The sequence below is a fragment of the Tursiops truncatus genome, chromosome X (assembly GCF_011762595.2).
Source record: "Tursiops truncatus isolate mTurTru1 chromosome X, mTurTru1.mat.Y, whole genome shotgun sequence".
Taxonomy (NCBI): Eukaryota; Metazoa; Chordata; class Mammalia; order Artiodactyla; family Delphinidae; genus Tursiops; species Tursiops truncatus.
Window position 1 is genome coordinate 29909739 of NC_047055.1, and position 18383 is coordinate 29928121.

An 18383-nucleotide genomic window follows, 5' to 3' on the forward strand; every position below is an offset into this window, starting at 1 on the left:
TTGGATTTGGGACATTTAAAATGACTTATTGCTTCAAGAAATAGCTTGTTGTAGATGGGATGAGTTGAGGGGAATAGCATTTAGGCCAGCATTTTCCAACTAGCTGGCCAAACTTTTGACACCCTGACACTCATCCTGGTGAGTCTTCTCTGCGTCCTTCTCACCTGCACTCCGAGAGTCAGAAATTATAAATTGGGGTGTGAAACACTGGTTTAAAGGACGGTATGGAAGGAAGGAAGGGAATGCTTCTCTCTTGCTTAATATCCTTCTGTCCTATTTGTCTCAAACAGACGGAGGCAGTACTTCATTACTACTTCACAATTCATAGATCGCTTCTGCAAAACACATACACAGTCTGAAAATGCTCCAATTAGCTTCTATTCAAAATTCCCACTTAGATGACTGGGAAATGTGAGTGCTGGATGCCTACTGTCATGTTGTTTAAATTATACGGTCTGCCTCTACCCTTTTTGCGTTCCACCCAAGAACACAAACTTTCTTTAAGCCAGAGACCATAATGTTCCTAAAAAGAAACACCTTTCCCTCAAAGTGGCAAACTCCTCAATGAATTATAATTTGCATCTACTCCCTCAAAAAAAAAAAAAATAACCAGTCTCCCTTTCAGGAAGTCATTACCAATTTTATCAAGAATACTTACTATTTGGGGTAAACATAGTCATGGTACATAAATACTTTATGCAAAGGACTCCTTCCTTAGCGTTGCTGTACGATGGACAAAATCTTATAAAAGTGTTTTTTTTTTTTTTTTGCGGTACGCGGGCCTCTCACTGTTGTGGCCTCTCCCGTTGCGGAGCACAGGCTCTGGACGCGCAGGCTCAGCGGCCATGGCTCACGGGCCCAGCCGCTCCGCGGCATGTGGGATCTTCCCGGACCGGGGCACGAACCCGTGTCCCCTGCATCGGCAGGCGGACTCTCAACCACTGCGCCACCAGAGAAGCGCAAGAGGGATAAGTTAAAGTCTTAGAGCTAAGTTTTATTTTAAAAAAAAAACCTTAATGGTGAGGCAAATATGTACAAAGTGGAAAATAATGTTAATATGAAAAATTGTACTAAAATTAGACTTTTTGCTTCGCCAAGCTCCACGTCTGAAACAAACTTGAGAGAGCTATCCTTAGTGTTATTCTCAGACTCTTTGGGTTTAGAGTCTGTCTTCTGATTTCTCTTTTTGTATTACCTTCCCCTGTCTTAAAACTATTGGCTGTCATATTAAAACATTGGTGTGATTAAATCATATTAAACATTATATTTAAATGAATGATTTGATACATTCATTGAAATAATTAGAGATACTGCTAGGTCATTGCAAAATCAAGGTTGAGATTTGTTACATTTATTACAGGCTTTGAAGACAGAATCAGTGGGACTCGTAGAGCTGCCCATTATAATTCTTAAAACATGGAGTACAATTGGCTATTACTTTTAAGTTGGAAAGTCTTACTCTTTATTGTTTTTTTTCTTATCATGTTTCCTTTTAAAAGAAAAATAAACATGCCCTTAAGACCTGGTCATGAATTACTGACTTTGCGAAGCTGAATATAACTAGGAAATTCAGAAAAGACAGAAAAGGATTGGATTTTTATCACTTGATTAATGATTCCTCCTGTTCCCAAAGAGATTTGTCTCAGTGATTTCTAACTGGTTTTGAGTTTGTGGAATCTGCCTTTATAATAAACTCTAAAATTGGATAACTTGGATGTTTGAATATTTAATAATCTGAAATTTTAGGCATGTGAAAGCTCAGTTCTTTAATAATACACTTTTGCATTGATACGCACTATAGCACCATAGTCAAATTTCAAAGTCAGTGAGCTACAGATAATAGGAATAAAGTGATACTTTGGTTAATATAAATCCTCTGGGAGCAAAAAGCTCCTTTATAGAAAAGTGGCATGCGTGTTGGAGCTCCGGTTCAGTTTCTTCATCTGGGGATAGAAGAAGGAGAAGGCATGCTCCTGACCTCAGGTATAGCTCAGACTTCTCACTGGCCAGGCTGGTGCTGGCTGTAGGGGGGCAGGGAGCATCCTTTCAGAGGATTATAACTATTTCCTCTGTGCACTGGGAACGGGACTATTGATGGTGATGGGAGTCCGTGCTGTTTCCCCCAACCTACACATCCATATTGCTCTCTCTCTCCCACCACTACCACTTGTGTACTTGCTCACCTTATATGGCTTCTTAAGGCAAGGGAGCTTCAACTTCGACTTAGCTTTTTTTATATAGTAGGTATGGAATCAACATTTAGAATTCATTTTTTTTTAATTGAAGTATAGTTGATTTACAATGTTGTATTAGTTTCAGGTGTACATACAACATAGTGATTCAATATTTTTATAGATTATACTCTTGTATTTCTGCTTCAGGTATCTATCATCTATCTATCTATATCTTTCATCCAAATATTATGATAAATGTAAAGAATGAGAAATAGTATATAAACCAAAAGTAGAATTTTCTAGTCTAGATGCATGAGACTTGATGTAGTTTAATTGGTATATGAATTTTAAAAGGTGAAGGAAGACTAAAGTTTTGAAATATGGTAGACAGAAGGAGCAAACATTAATCTGAAAGTGTTTCAGGGACAGGATTGAGGTATTCAATGCAAATGCTTTATGGTTTGGATAATTAACTTTCATCCTGTTAGAGTAGACTATCATTTGTCATTCCATTTGTTTAGCCCAATTCCCTCATCTGTGTCATAGTGCTATTTCTGTGATGGCGATGGGTGGCTTTGGAATTCAGAATCTGTTCTTTTAAATGTTGGTATCCGTAATGTCAAGTTCTCCCTAAATCTGATCTGAGTTATATCCTAGGATATGCTCCCTCCTGACCCCAGATGTGTTGGGAGAATGGCATGAGAGATTTTTAGCATTGGTATTGTTGTTATGGAAGTAGTGGTAAAAGTGGGTAATTTTAGACTGAAGTAGTTCAACCAACAAATTGCTTCCCTATAACAGAATGTGTCTCTCTGAGATCTTCCTCATGTTTATAAATTAAACACTGAAACGTTGATTGCTTTATGGCCTCTACTCTGCTATTTTTCATTTTTTAGGCTTGGTGTGATGGGAACAATTTGGTCTCTGGAATCAGACTCAGGTTCAAGTCATAGTTACCAGATTCTTGGTGAGGCCTTAAACTCTCTGAGCTTCAGTTTCCTGTCTTTAAAATGGGATTGTTATGAGGATTAAGTAGCATAGAGAACGTGTCTGGCACACTGCCTAGTACACAGCAGGTGCTGGGTAGATTATCTTATTCCTATGTTAAAACTGACATCAGCTATTTATTAATGTGATTTTATTTTACATGTGACAGACATTTGCATATAAAGAAGCTTCTTTACGTTGGAAAATCATTTTACAGTCTGGCCCTATCACCTTGAAAGTTTCTTCTCTTTTGTGGGCTCTGGTATATAGCTGCAGCAGAAAAGAAAGCCTCAGAAAGGTTAGCAGCTATTTTATATCATCTATGCTAAAGATTTCCATTAGCAGATTTATTGCAAGTTGACAATAATGTACTTATACTTATGTCATTAAAAAATACAAATAACTAACCAAAGCTTTATCTTTTCTTGACTTCTTTCAGGCAAACACCTTGTTGAGGAGACACGTTCTCCATAGTTTCTTAAATAGTGATTAATTTACGCCTTCTTAAGAGAAGTTGCTCCCACGGGGAGATCGGGGACATCAGCTCCGTGCTTTGTGACCACCTAGAGGGGTGGGATAGGGAGGGTGGGAGGGAGATGTAAGAGGGAGGGGATATGGGGATGTATGTATCTGTATAGCTGATTCACTTTGTTATACAGCAGAAACTAACACAACATTGTAAAGCAGTTATACTCCAATAAAGATGTTAAGAAAACAAAGAGAGAAGTTGCTATGATATTTATGATTTCCTTGTACAGTGATACCGTAAATGTCATTTTAGTTGGGACGTATCTTTATTTTTTTATTTTTTAAAATCTTTTATTTATTTTTTAAAGCAGTTTATTTATTTATTTATTTTTGGCCCTGCCGTGTGGCTTGTGGGATCTTAGTTCCCCGACCAGGGATTGAACCCAGGACCCCTGCAGTGGAAGCGCAGAGTCCTAACTACTAGATGCCAGGGAATTCCTGGGACATATCTTCAAATATTTTAGGTTTTAAGGTGTTTTTCTTTTAAAGAAAATACCAGGCTTATTTTATATATATTAACTTACTTCATGAATTGGAAATTTTCCTTCTTAATTTTAAAAACACTTCCTTTTTTTTCTTAATGGAAATTGAGAGAATGTGTGTGTGTGTGTGTGTGTGTGTGTGTGTGTATCATTCAGTTTTTGATGGGAGGCGTGAAGGAGAGCTGATTCTAAATTTTGTGTGGTAGGAAGATTATTAATATCTTTAGAATTCAATGGAGAATGCATACTTTGAATCTATAGAAAAATCAATGGGAAATGACTAATATCATCTTAAGCTTTTAATTTATTTCTCATGGGGGAAGGAAATACCTTGACGGATTTAGCACTCAAATTCAAATGAATGTGAGAACAGGTGGCTGAATTTTTCCCCCACCTGCCAATGCAACTTTATAGCAAGAAATGTTTCATTTAGCAAATGCTACAGCTAGCAGACACTTCTCTGTTTCAGAGCAGAAAAACAAATGGCGGGGGAGTTCTTCTTTGAAGAAAGCCTTTTTCTTGATTTTCTTTTTAAATTGTGAGTGTGAGAAATATGTATTTTCTTCTTCTGGGGGACGGGTGGTGAAGCGTGAGTCAGTGCCTTGATTAACCAAGCTGACTTGTTGTGTTGTTATACCATTCATGACTTTTATTTTTGTTTTGTTTTGTTGTTGTTGCACTTCTTGCACACCAACCCACTGGCGCTGACTTTCAGTTAGGATAATATTATTACTCTGGGAAATTGCAGTATTTGAATAATACTTTTGACACTAACTCAGAAACCCCTGTTCTTTTGTTACGGTGGCATTATGTTATTAGAATTACATACATTGTTAGGTTTAACCACTTTGTAATGTGGTAGTCACAAGCAAGAAGTGCTGTCAAACTGATCAGGAGCTGAAGAGAGAAAAGTTAAAGGCATTGATATACTTTTACCTTTCTGGTTTTTCTCTGATTCACTTATTTTTTTCCCGCAGAAATGAAATCAAGTAAAGGGAACAACTTGACATGTATTCTGATAGTCTTGGGCAGTATGTTTCCTCTGCAAGTGCATGTATCCTATCAGCATGTTTTATTGAGACTGATGAGTGTCCTAAGACTATTTGAGGCTTTGGAACCAAACGATGCAATTATGAGATACTCTTCCCTTCCCCATATGGCATACCAACAAACCCGATTGCTATAGTGAATTCTAAGTACACGGTTCTTCATAGAACATCTACCAAACTATTACCTCTACAGAACTATTCATTGTAGAAAACATATTTGAACCAGATTGACAGACCACTCTTGCTGCAGCCCACCCACCAGTAATACACAGTCTTTTATTGTCATGATGTTCAGTGTAAAAAGGAAAAGAATGTGTACATTTGATGATTTTAAATTTTTCATTAAAAAATCCATGAGTGAACAATGCCATGCCGACGGCAGGGGCTTAATATTTATTTGCACTAGCAATTTTGAGAGTATATCTTCTACTCTACTCTTTTATAAGTTTACAGATTTGCTTTAATTTGCATATTCTGGAGTACGAATGGAGTTGAACATTTTTCTATCTGTTAATCATTTGTACTTTTATATTTATGAATTGTGTCCCTATGTCATTTACACCTGTTTCCCTTGGGGTAATTTTTTAAATATGGAAGGCTTTGAGGCAACATTACAATGTTAGTATCACCCTGTTAACATGTGACAATTGCTTAGACTATTTCCTTTGTCTTCAAATACTAGTACAAAGAAATGCCACTGTCTCTGTATGTTTGGTTTGACCACCTTTGCAGAGCTTTCAGTAAGACCATCAGGCAGTGCTTCCATCTCTACCTAATGCTCTTCGAAAAAGTAATTGTTCTCTTTGAGCAAGTGCCCTTGAGTGACTCATGTACACTTTGTGAAAGATTGCTTTCATGCTCTGTGGTTGGTCACTGTTTACAAAATAAGATGTGTCCGGCGGTAGTGGGGCGGGCGGGAATGGTGTGGTAGCAATATGTAGACGCTGGAAGAAAAAGATTCAATTTTTCAAAAGAAAATTGATGAACACAATCTCTCTCCCATGAATAATTTTACAGTTTTGATGAAATAGGACTATTTGGACAGGGTTTGCTTGATTCTAAATTGGCATGTAAAAGTGAATCCAAATAACAATTGTTTTTTTTTTTTTTTGGTTTTTTTTTTTTCTCTCCAAATAACAATTGTTTAAAGCCGACTTAGGAATTATTCTTCCATGAGTTTACATAGGACAAAAGCCTTTCCACATAATTATCTTATAAACTTCAAAGCTATTATGTACTTATCTCCTGTAAACAGTTGATTTTTCAGATTGATGGACTGGAGGAGAGCAGAGGTATTCTATTATTAGGCAGTCTTGGAGGAGTTAGTGGTAATTAATAATCCTACTGTGTTTCTGACTGCCAGCGTTACCTCATGGAGTTAACTCTCAGACTGGGAAGTTATTTAGAACATGAAATTTCTTTAGAAAATCTGTCCTGAGGAGGTTAATCCCTCTGTACCGGGGTTTCTCAACCTTGGCATTCTTGAAAGTTTTGCCTGAGCACTGCTTTGCCGTGGAGACCTTTCCTGTGCCTTGTAGGATGTTTAACAGCATCCCACCAGATGAGAGTAGCAACGCCTCACTACCCTGCGACCACGTAAAGTGTTTCCAGACATTGATGCCCCTCCCCGCACTGAGAACCACTGCTCCTTTTATTGCTTTCAACCATATGACTTAGAAAGGATAAGATTAAAAATGTTATTTGTTCTTGGAATTACTCAGATAATCATTCCTTTAAGGATAGTTTGATGTCATTTGTGGCTTGGAGTTTGCAGAGAGGTTTCACCTCCTTGCACTGTTGAAGAACAATGCTCTTCACATCCAGTCAATAGACTTAGTGAGTAGGAGATAGAAGGGAATATTGAATCTGCTGGGGAGGTTGACATGACATGTGCTGTTACTGATGCAGAAATAATAGGGAATGTTCTGAATGTTTAAAAGTCAAAAGATGTTGATAAGAAGTCATGAAAAAGATGATTTTAGTGAAGACTTCTTTAGCTTTTGAAGTAATTAGTTAGAAAGCCAGACATATTATCTTGCCAAGAATAGGCTGCATTTTTATATTCTGCCTTTCGATTTTAAGAGCAAGAGACAAATGACATGGAAACAAGTTGTGATCTGTAGTTTATTTAAAAAAAAAAAACAATTTCCAGGATATGTCATAGGGGCAGTGCGGTTTCAGCTTTACTCCTGTCCCGTTTACATCTGTGGTTCTGTGAAATAATAATTGACGGTCATTTAAGGCACTGCATGATAAAGAAATGTCTCTGGAATGATCCACAGAAATGAGATTCTGTATTCATTCAGATGACATATATTAAACCTCTCATGTGCCAGGTTCTGTGCAGGGAATACAGAAACTAATGAAACATTCTGCTTGAATGTCCCATTAAAATAATTCTGGATGAATGGAAAATTTCTGGTTAGGGGTACCAGTCACCATCAATCTATTTCCCACTTTTCCATTTGATTCTGTAATTAAATGTCTGTCTGCAAAAGCTGGTTAAAAGTATCTGCAAATGTATGTATGTTATATATCATGTATATAATTTCTTTTAAAAAGCTATTTCTGAAGCTAGTGGAAAACTATATTCATTTTCTTTTATGCTTGTTAAAATCTTATTTAAATTATTATCTTCTTTATTAAATATCCATGAGAGTTGAATAAAACATGGTTATATATTATTAATTCATTTTTTGGTTATACTATGGCTCTAATATCGTTAAGAAGAATTGATGTCACCCTTAAGGCCAGGATTTTTGCTAATTATTGCAGGATTTAAAGCCATTTGGTTGGTGTCAAAATTCAAAAAGGAGAATCTTTGTTAAAAGTATGGTATTGTTGTAAAACTTTTTTTCCTATTAAAACTGATCAACTTAGATTATAGGTATGGTAGGGAAAAAATGAAATCTTTATGGTATTGGATAGAGACGAGTTAGAGAAACCAATAATTCAACCTTCGGGAAGTTAGAAATAAATAGGAAAAAGGCATAGTTCTAGCACTTGGAAATCCATTCTTCCTTCCTCCCTTCTTAATGTCCATTTTAGCAGTCTGCCCATCATGAATGCACAAACCCGTTCAGAAGCATGGGGCTCCCTGCTCTCAGGTGATTCAGAAACAGTTTTAGCAGTGTACACTTAAGGAAACACAAGTCTGCCTAGTCTAAGGAATAATGAAAGGTTGTACCACAATGGTCAATTTTTAGTGTAACCTGAGGCCTTTAACTATTATTTCGCCATTTTCTCTGTGAAACTAACTACAGGTTGACTACAGGTTCTCTAATGCTTTTGATGGTCCCTGAAAAATGTGATATATACACGGGCATAGCTTACGTTTATTATTTTTATTATTTGTTTGTTTGGAAAGATGAAAAGGCCACTACACTGTAGCTGTTTCGCTAAATAATCCCAAGTGATTATTTAGTGAGAGATACTGCTAGAAAAAGGAATTCTTTCATGTGTAAATTTTTTTGTTCAGTTGGGGTTGATTAGAACTATAGTAACACAAGAGGAAGTAATGTATTAGGATGCCACAGTTAATCTTTGACTTTTACTTATGGGGTCTTTGGAGTTTGGAAACAGACTAAACTTAGATTCAAATCCTGTTCCAGTCCCTTTAATAACTTTGTGACCTTAGGTAAGTAATTTGTAACCCTTCTGTAGCTCATTTTCCCTACCCTTAATAAAAAGGAGATACTAGTAATACCTGTTGCAGTGGATTGTTTTGAGGATTATATGAGATCATGTGTGTAAATTTCTTGGCAATACCTGATATATAGTGACTGTTCAATAAATGGTAAATGTTACGTTTATCTTTCTAAAAGCAGGGATTCCAAAGTACTTTTAACTGTGAATAACACAATTTGATGGTATTGCTACCTAAACCACCCAATAGCAAAACAATTACTCTGGCACTAGAGAAACAAACCCTTTGTAATTATAGTTTTGAGCCAGCTTTTAGTTGATTTCTCAGTTCCCATTTATCTATTCTGACCTCGGAAAGCTTTTTACAAATATATATCTATTTCTTCTGTGATGTAGAATGGTATGAGCCTAAAATACAGTGAAACAACATTCAGTATATTCCGTGGTCAGATGATTGGCACATAATCAGAGAGTGTCTGTTTCTCTAAATCATCCAGTTGTTGTGAATTATATGACAAGTTTTCATTGGTTTTTCTTTCTGATTTCAAAACCTTTTCAGATCTCTAGTGGAAGAGGAAGACCAACACATGAAATTGTCCCTTGGAAGCAGCGAAATGGGCCTCTCCTCCCATTTGCAGTCTTCCAAGGCGGGAACCACACGCATCTTTACCAGCAATACCCACAGTTCTGTGGTGTTACAGGTAATCTCACTGTTGCATTATTCATAGCTTTAAAAACCACCCAGGGTTTTTGTGGTGTGGGATGTCACTAGTGGGAGAGGTTGTGCCTGTGTGTGGACAGGGGGTTTGTGGGAACTCTGCTCAGTTTTGCTGTGAACCTAAAACTGCTCTTTAAAATAAAGTTTATGAATAAAAAAAACAAAGAGCAAACAAACAGAGGAGAAACCTTGAGGGGGGGAAAACTGCATACCTTCCTGCTGTTAAAAAAAATTCTGAGTTCATTCTTTGTTTCATTTGTGTAAGGGAGGTCTTGCTGTCATGCCACATTCTTACAGAATGTTGTGTCTGGCAACGTTGACTTTTCATTATGTCTCAGCCAAGGTAAATATCACAAAGTCCCCATATTAAAGTTTCTAGTTCCTCCCTCACAACCTATTTTCCCATCACCTTTATCGTAGTTCTCAAGATCGTATTTATTTGGTGTCTCAACTCACATTGGCAATTGTAGGTATGGGAGTAGGGGTGAGGGCCGCTGGACGCAAACACACTGATACATGCAGAAGTAATAACTGACATCAAAGGAGAGGACAGAAAAACAATAGAAAGCCAAAAGAACACCAAAGCCCTGCAATGTGGGGCTGTGTAACATAGGGATAAGCTGTCCAAGTACTTCTGACTATTGTGGACACTCCCTGACCTCGGTGGATGTTGCTGAGTTACAGAGCAATAGTGTAATGCTTGATGTCCATAAATTCCTGTTAGATATAGTCAAATTATATCAGTCTTCTCAGCTTAGTAAGTTAAGGAAAATAAATCCTTCTAAATCTATTTTTTAAAGAAATTTCCCCCGATGAATTTGGTATGAATGCATATCCTTGGTCAAGAACCATGATAGTCCAGCAGTATATAGTATATAGTATAGTATATAGCATAACGGGAGACGGAAGCTTGCACTTTGCTGTGTGGCCTCGCTGTGCCATGTAATTTCTCTGGGATTCATTTTCCTTATCTCCAGACTATGACTCTCGAGTGGGAGATTTCTAAATTTTCTTCTAGTTCCCATTTGTGATTCATTGAAATCTCATTTTTCCAATGTTTCAATTCTAATGGGATCTGGTTCATCATATCATCAACAGAAATGAGAGGGTCAGGAAGGAAAAGCTTCCCATCTCCTGGTATCTTAGTTTATGTAAATGGTTTAATTGTTGGTTTTACAACATTACGGGAGGAAGAGAATAAGGGGTCAAACAGTTAGGAAAAGCATGAAAGGAAGAGGTTTTTTGTTATATTAAAGTACTTTCTCTAAAGAAACATAGAAACTCACTTACCCCTCCGCTATACTTCTGCCCTATCCATGACCATAGTCATGTGTTAAAGCCAATTTTTGTGGTCCTGCTAATTTTTAAAGTTTACCTTAAACCAACTAATGAAAGCCACTGCAGTGCAAAGAGATTTAGAACAGTGGTCCTCAAATTTTATTGCATATCAGAATCACAAGGAGAAGGGCTTGTTAAACAGTGAGCAGTGGGCCCCATCTCAGAGTTTCTGATTCAAAAACTCTGAGGGTCGGGCCCAGAAATGTGCATTTCTAACAAGTTTCCAGGTGATGCTGTAGGTCCAGGGAGCATACTTTTTGGAAACACTGTTCTAGAGGCAGGGTCCTTTTTACACCAAGAGAGATGGCCTCTCCCTTTCTCCCTATGTATCATATGGACATTACAAGTTATTGTTATAATGGGGACACACTGGAAGTAGCTTAAATATCCATCAGTAGGGAAATGGTTACTCAAATTATGTTGCATCAAAACTGTGTAATACTGTGCAGTCACTAAAAAGAGTGAGCTAGATCTGTGTGTACTGAATGGAAAGGAAATATTAAATGAAAAACTAATAGGACAGCTGTGGCATAGCTACACAATGGAATATTATTCAGCTCTATAAGGGAATGAATTTCTGATACAAGCTACAACGTGGATTAACCTGGAAAACATTATGCTAAGTGAAAGAAACTAGTCACGAAGAGCATATTTTCTATGATTCCATTCATACGAAATTTGCGGAATAGGGAAATGTACAGAGACAGAACATAGACTAGTGATTGCTCAGAATTGGAGAAAATCAGAGGATATAAGGATGATAGCTAAAGGATGCGGGGTTTCTTTTTGAGGTGATGAAAAATCCTAAAATTGATTGTGGAGATGGTTGTACATATACCGAATTGTACAGTTTAAATGGGTGGATTGACATGTACTCACTGCTATATTTAAAATGGATAACCAACAAGGACCCAATGTATAGCACAGGGAACTCTGCTCAATATTCTGTAACAGCCTAATTGGGAAAAGAATTTAAAGAAGAATAGATACATGTATATGTATAACTGAATCACTTTGTTGTACACCTGAAACTTACACAACACTGTGAATCAACTATACCCCAATATAAAATAATAAGTTAAAAAAATAGATGGGTATATTGTATGGTATGTTAGTTATATCTTCATAAAGCTACTTAAAAAAAAGTAACAGGGCAATATATATTGTATAATCCCGTCTATTTGTAGAAATAATATACAATATGTATACATATACATGCATGTAAATGCATAGCAAAAGGTCTGGAAACATTAGGGAGGCTGGTGAATGATGTCTTACACTTTGCTCTGGGTAATCCTGCACTGTTTAATTTTTTTTACTATGGAAATATTTTTGTGTCTAACTTAAAAAATATAATGGTGACCAAACAGTTGTAGCTGGGTCTTAGAACCCTTAGCTCTGTCACGTTTTAGCTTGGCTTTTGTTGATCTAGGCTGGCGGTAGGAATGGAGATGTGAAAGTAACCCGAGAGTTCATTCTTTCTTCAACTGATTTTTTATGTTATAATATTTTCTGTGGTGGTGTAGAGGTACCACTCCATATTGCTATTGAAAAACATTGTATGCTCTCTTTAAAAGTCTATTAAGGGCTTCCCTGGTGGCGCAGTGGTTGAGAGTCCGCCTGCCGATGCAGGGGACACGGGTTCGTGCCCCGGTCCGGGAAGATCCCACATGCCGCGGAGCGGCTGGGCCCGTGAGCCATGGCCGCTGAGCCTGCGCGTCCGGAGCCTGCGCGTCCGGAGCCTGTGCTCCGCAACGGAAGAGGCCATAACAGCGAAAGGCCCGCGTACCGCAAAAAAAAAAAAAAAAAAAAAAAAAGTCTATTAAAAATTATGTTCTCACTAACTGAGATTTTTTAAGTCCAAGCACTAACAGAGACTGGGGTTTTTTGGTATCTAATCTTAGGTGTATGGTTGTCAAGGGAACAAGCTAGAGAAGTGTTTAATGTGTAAATGTTATCATTGTTTTAAAATTAGCAATCACACAAGCTCCAGCTTCAAAAGGCATTGAAAGTAGCTGTCAGGGGAACAGATCCATGGGGAAAAACTATTTAAAGAAGTCTCACTCTGAAGGATACCCTAGTGCACAACTACAGTGGGAAGGACATGAGTTTAGGCTAAAAGTGGAATCCTAGTTACCAGCTAGTTATGTGACTCTGGGAAAGTCTCTATCCCCTACGGGCCAGTTTCCTTATCGGTAATGTGCGTAGTGGATGTGAGGATTAAATGTGACAATTTATGGGAAAGTAAGGTGCATAATAAATATCCACTTATTTTCCTTCCATTTGAGCCAAACAGGGAAGGTGTCAGAGGAAATGTTGATCAGAAGTGATGGGTGTGCCAAAGAAGGTGTCCATCTGGTTGGCTTGATCTGCTCCAGCAGACTGTCTCCACTGAATAGGCTTCTGGAAACTAGGCTGTCAAAGAAAGTGCCTGGAAATAATTTTGATACCTGATAGGCTCGAATTCCTAGAATTCTGAACCAATTCCGGGAGAATTCATGATGGAGTTAGCAGTGCAAAATACTTTTACTCAAGTAAGGAAGATTAACCAGGGTTTGCTTAAGTAGTAATTGGTGAAGTCAAGAATTATTTCACTTCCCTCACTCCTTTACTACTGCTACAACTGTGGTTACTTCTAATGGAAAACGTCCATCCTTTGGCTTCACCCTGTTATCCCAGGTTGTTAACATCTTTTAAACCCCATACTACGGTGATTCATCAAATCATACCCTTCTTAGCATCTTCATTTTTTTAAAGTAACAACTTTCATTTTCATCTATATTATCATCTTGTATGTATCCATTAGTAGTCATTCCCCATCTACCCCCAACCCCTTTCCTAACCCTAGACGATCATTAGTCTACTGTTTATCTCTATAGTTTTACCTATTCTATATATTTCATGTAAATGGAATTATACAATGTATGGTCTTTTGTGACTGGTTTCTTTTACTTAGCATGGTGTTTTCAAGGTTCCTCCACACTATAGTATGCATCAGTACTTTTTTCCTTTTTATGACTAAATAATATTCCGTTGTATGGGTATACCACTTTTATAAAAATCCATTCATCCATTCATGGACATTTGGGTTGTTTCCACTTTTTGGCTATTGTGAATAATCATGCTGTGAACATTCATGTGTGAGTGTCTGTATGGACATGTTTTCATCTATCTTTTGTGTATACCTAGGAGTGGAATTGTCGGGTGATATATCATTGTGTTTAATCTTTTGAACAACTGCCAGGGTGTTTTCCCAAGTGACTGTGTTTTACGTTCCCATCAGTAAAGTATGAGGATTCCAATTTTTCTATATTCTTGCCAACACGTGTTATCTATCTTTTTGATTATTGCCATACTAGAAGGTGTGAAGTGGTATCTTATGGTTTTGATTTGTATTTCCCTGAGTACTAATGATATTGAGCATCTTTTCATTTTTGCTTATGGCCACTTGCATATCATCTTTGGAGAACTGTCTCTTCAGGTCAGTTCTCCATTTTTTTAGCTGAGTTATTTATCTTTGTATTATTCAGTGGTAAGAGTTCTTTATATATTCTAGACACAAATCCCCTAGCAGATACATGATTTGCAAGTATTTTCTCCCAGCACCTTCAGTTTTGTGGTCCCTTATTGGTCTTCCATAACTACTCTGCCAATCTTCAGTCCTTTATCCATTCGACCATATGATCTTTGCTACTGCTTTACCTTAGTAGAGTTAATGGGACAGATAGTCAAGGCAAATTTCTGGAAGACTTCTGATTTTTCATTATTCTCTAAACATATGTTATTCTTTTATACTTAAGTATCTTTGCACTCATCCCTTCTCCCTGGAATGCCCTTACTTAAATTTCTTGGTCTGGTAAACCCCTATGTATTCATAACGATCCATCTTAAATGGTAAACGGTAAAACTGGAATTCCAGTTTCGGCCTAAACTCAACATTCTTCCCACTACAGTTATGCAGTGGGTAATTCTGCAAAGTGAGACGTCTGAAAACAGTTTCTCCCATGGATCTGTTCTTCTGACAGCTAATTTCAATGCCTTTTAAAGCTGGAATTTGTGTAACCTAGGCAGAGTTGGCAGCTTCTGCTTTACCCCCCTCTTAGCCCATCAATATTACCTATCAGTGAGATCCACAAGATCTAGAGTCTAATTTGTTGTTTCTGTCTGCGTGTGATCTAGTGCTGGGGTACATGGTGAATGATTAATAAATGTCAATAGATTATAATTATTGTTATTTATTATTAATATTATTATTATCATTGAAAGGGATAATACATATAAAGAGCCTAGCCCAGTACCTGGCACAGAGGAAGTACCCAATGCTTTTTACTGCTCTTATTGATATTGTTTATGGAATAAATGAATTTGGATAGCGCTTATAAGTCACTTTCACATATGCTTGCCTCATTAATATGTGAAACAATTTTGTGATGTACAAAAGGCAACAATTATTATCCCCATTTTATAGATTGGGAAACTGAAGCTCAGGAAAGTTAGAAGGCTTGCCCAAATTCACTTGCCCACTAAGGGACAAAAACCAGGACTTGAACACAGGTTTTCTAAATGTAAATTTGTATTTCTTCTAATCTTGCTCTAAAATCTATTCTCTTTTTAATGTCTTTAAATATTAAGTTTTCACTGAATATAAATATAAAAAGATATATTAAAGGCTAAAAGATAATTTGGCACGAATGATACAGTAAAGATTTTATTCTTAAGAGAAATAACAGAATTACACAGAGTGTCTTCATGCCTGCCTGCCCTTCCTCCCTTCCCCTGTCAAAATGGGGGTGAATGGGGGAACCAAAGAGAAAAAAATGTTAACTGCCATTTGGAAACATCCCTGTTAGGACAAGGAGGCCATAAAGTAGAGCACCATGTTTCAGCCTATCAAGCTTGAAAACGCCTCCCGGCTCCAGATGTCTAGATGCCTAATGGATATTTTCTCATGTTAAGATTGGTGCCTATCAGATTGCTCTTCCATACTGCCCTCCATTTTACCTATTTATTTTCTCTGTTCAACTTTAGTTGTAAAGTCAATGACAGATTTGGTTGTATTGTCTCAAGTTATTATCTATGTAATAGACTGCTAAAGAAATGGCTTTTCTCAAGAGCCTATACAAATTAACTTGCATTGCTTTCCAGTGGGCTAACTTCATGAAATACTTATCCTAAGGTAAATGTTTGGGTTGCTGATCGTGTCATGTTGATGAACTGTACCCTATTTAAAAGTTTTATGATCATAAGGTAAGCAACTTTTAAAATATATTATTAGCATAAGAAAGGCATAATGATTTTAGAATAAGTTATATTTTATAAAAGAGGAACTTGAATAATCCAGATTGTTGAAGTTTTTATTAAAATGATACTTTTTATTTCTTTATTTCAGTTTCCTCAATGTCACCTAGAATATAGGGAAATGAATATATAATTTTTCTTAGGGATAGTTCTTCAGGTACTCAGGTTAGGGTACAATAGGTTATTCTAATACTTCCAATTGAGTGTGTATCTTTAGTATATAAGTTGGAAGAGAGTCTACCACCTTTCCTTTTAGGCCACTTTACTGTATCATTACCCTGCTCTTTCAAATGAGTTTTTTTGTTGTTTTGATATTTAGCATGTTTTAAGTGATAGAGAGGACCAGTAGATACCAACCAAGAGTTAAATATGCTCAAATACATACTTTCAATTTCTGATTGTCTCTTGCTAGTATATAAAATACTGTTTGTTACTGATTATTCATCTTATATCTTGCAACCTTGAAAGACTGACTTATTAGTTCTAGAAGCTTTTTTGTAGATTCTCTAGGATTTTCTACATAGACAACCATTTTACCTATAAATAAAGATAATTTTATTTCTTCCTTTCCAGTCTGATGCCTCTTATTTCTTTTTCTTGCCTTATTGCACTGGGTAGAAACTCCAGAAAAATGTTGAATAGAAGTGATCAGAGTGTACATTCTTTTTTTTTTTTTTTTTTTTTTTTTTGCGGTACGCGGGCCTCTCACTGTTGTGGCCTCTCCAGTTGTGGAGCACAGGCTCTGGATGTGCAGGCTCAGCGGCCATGGCTCATGGGCCCAGCCGCTCCGCGGCACGTGGGATCTTCCCGGACCGGGGCACGAACCCATGTCCCCTGCATCAGCAGGCGGACTCTCAACCACTGCACCACCAGGGAAGCCCCAGAGTGTACATTCTTGCTTTGTCCTGATACTAGGGGGAATGCGTTCATTCTTTCAGCATTAAGTGTGATGTTAGGTTAGGTATAGATTTGAGGAAGTGTCTTTCTGTTCCTAGTTTGCTGAGAGTTTTGTGGGTTTTTTTCCAAATCGAAATTGTTGTTGGATTTTGTCAAACACGTTTTTGCACCTATTGAGATGATCTTATCATTTTTCTTTTTTAGTCTATTAATGTGAATTATATTAATTGATTTTTGAATGCTAAAGCAACTATGCATTATAGGAATAAACACCACTTGCTCATGATGTATTATCCTTTTTATATATTATTAACTTTGATTTGATATAGTAGGAATTTTTGCATCTATGGTCATGAGGGTCTTTGGTCTTAGTTTTCTTTGATTATCTTTGTCTGGTTTCTGTAGGATAATAATGGCCTTGTAGAATGAATTGGGACATGTTTCCGCCTCTTAAGTTTCTGGATCTGTTTTTGTAGAATTGGTGCTATTTCTTCCTTAAATGTAAGGTAGAATTAACCAGGGAAAATTCAGTTTTATAGTATATATATGGCTACTCAGTTTATCTATTTCTTCTAGAGTAATTATTAGCAACTTGTGTCTTTCAAAGAATTTGTCCATTTCAACTGAGTTGTCAAATTTATAGGCATACAGTTGTTCATATTTTCTTGTTATCCTTTTAATATTTGTAGAGTCTCTACTGATATCACCTCTCTCAATGCTGTTATTGATAATTTGTATTTTCTCCATTTTTTCCCCCCTAATCAGCCTGGCTGGAGTTTTATCAGATGTATGAATCTTCTCAAAGAGCCAGCTTTTTGGTTGCTTTTTAAACATTTCTCTATTTTCCTGTTTTATATTTCATTCATCTCCACTTTGATCTTTATTATTTCCATTCTCCTGTTTAATTTGGAATTAATTTGCTCTGCTCTTTCTAGTTTCTTGAGGAAGCTGAGATCTTTCATCAGACTGATAATAGTCTTTGCTCTGAAATCTATTTTGTCTGATATTATAGTCATGCCAGGTTTCTTTTAATTCGTGTTAGCTTGGCATATCTTTTGCCATCATTTTACTTTTATTTTTAACTAACATACAGTAAAACTGATTTTTTTAAATTGATCTATACATATGTGAGTTTTCACAGATATATTGTTTCATGTAATCATCACCACAATTAAGATGCAGGACTGTTCTATTATCCTAACGTACTCTCTCTTTTTTTTTTATAAATTTATTTATTGTATTATTTATTTATTATTTTTGGCTGTGT

The 18383-nt window shown here is 36.7% G+C and overlaps 1 protein-coding gene across 3 annotated transcripts in view; it reads left to right on the top strand.

Annotated features, from left to right (window-relative positions):
- Positions 1-18383, top strand: part of KLHL13 (kelch like family member 13) — a 185771-nt gene that overhangs the window by 137337 nt on the left and 30051 nt on the right. For all 3 annotated transcript variants that reach the window (XM_073798808.1, XM_019949592.2, XM_073798809.1), the window contains one exon: positions 9425-9566. In XM_073798808.1, the coding sequence (XP_073654909.1) occupies positions 9425-9566 (142 nt within the window). The remainder of the gene's footprint in view (positions 1-9424; positions 9567-18383) is intronic.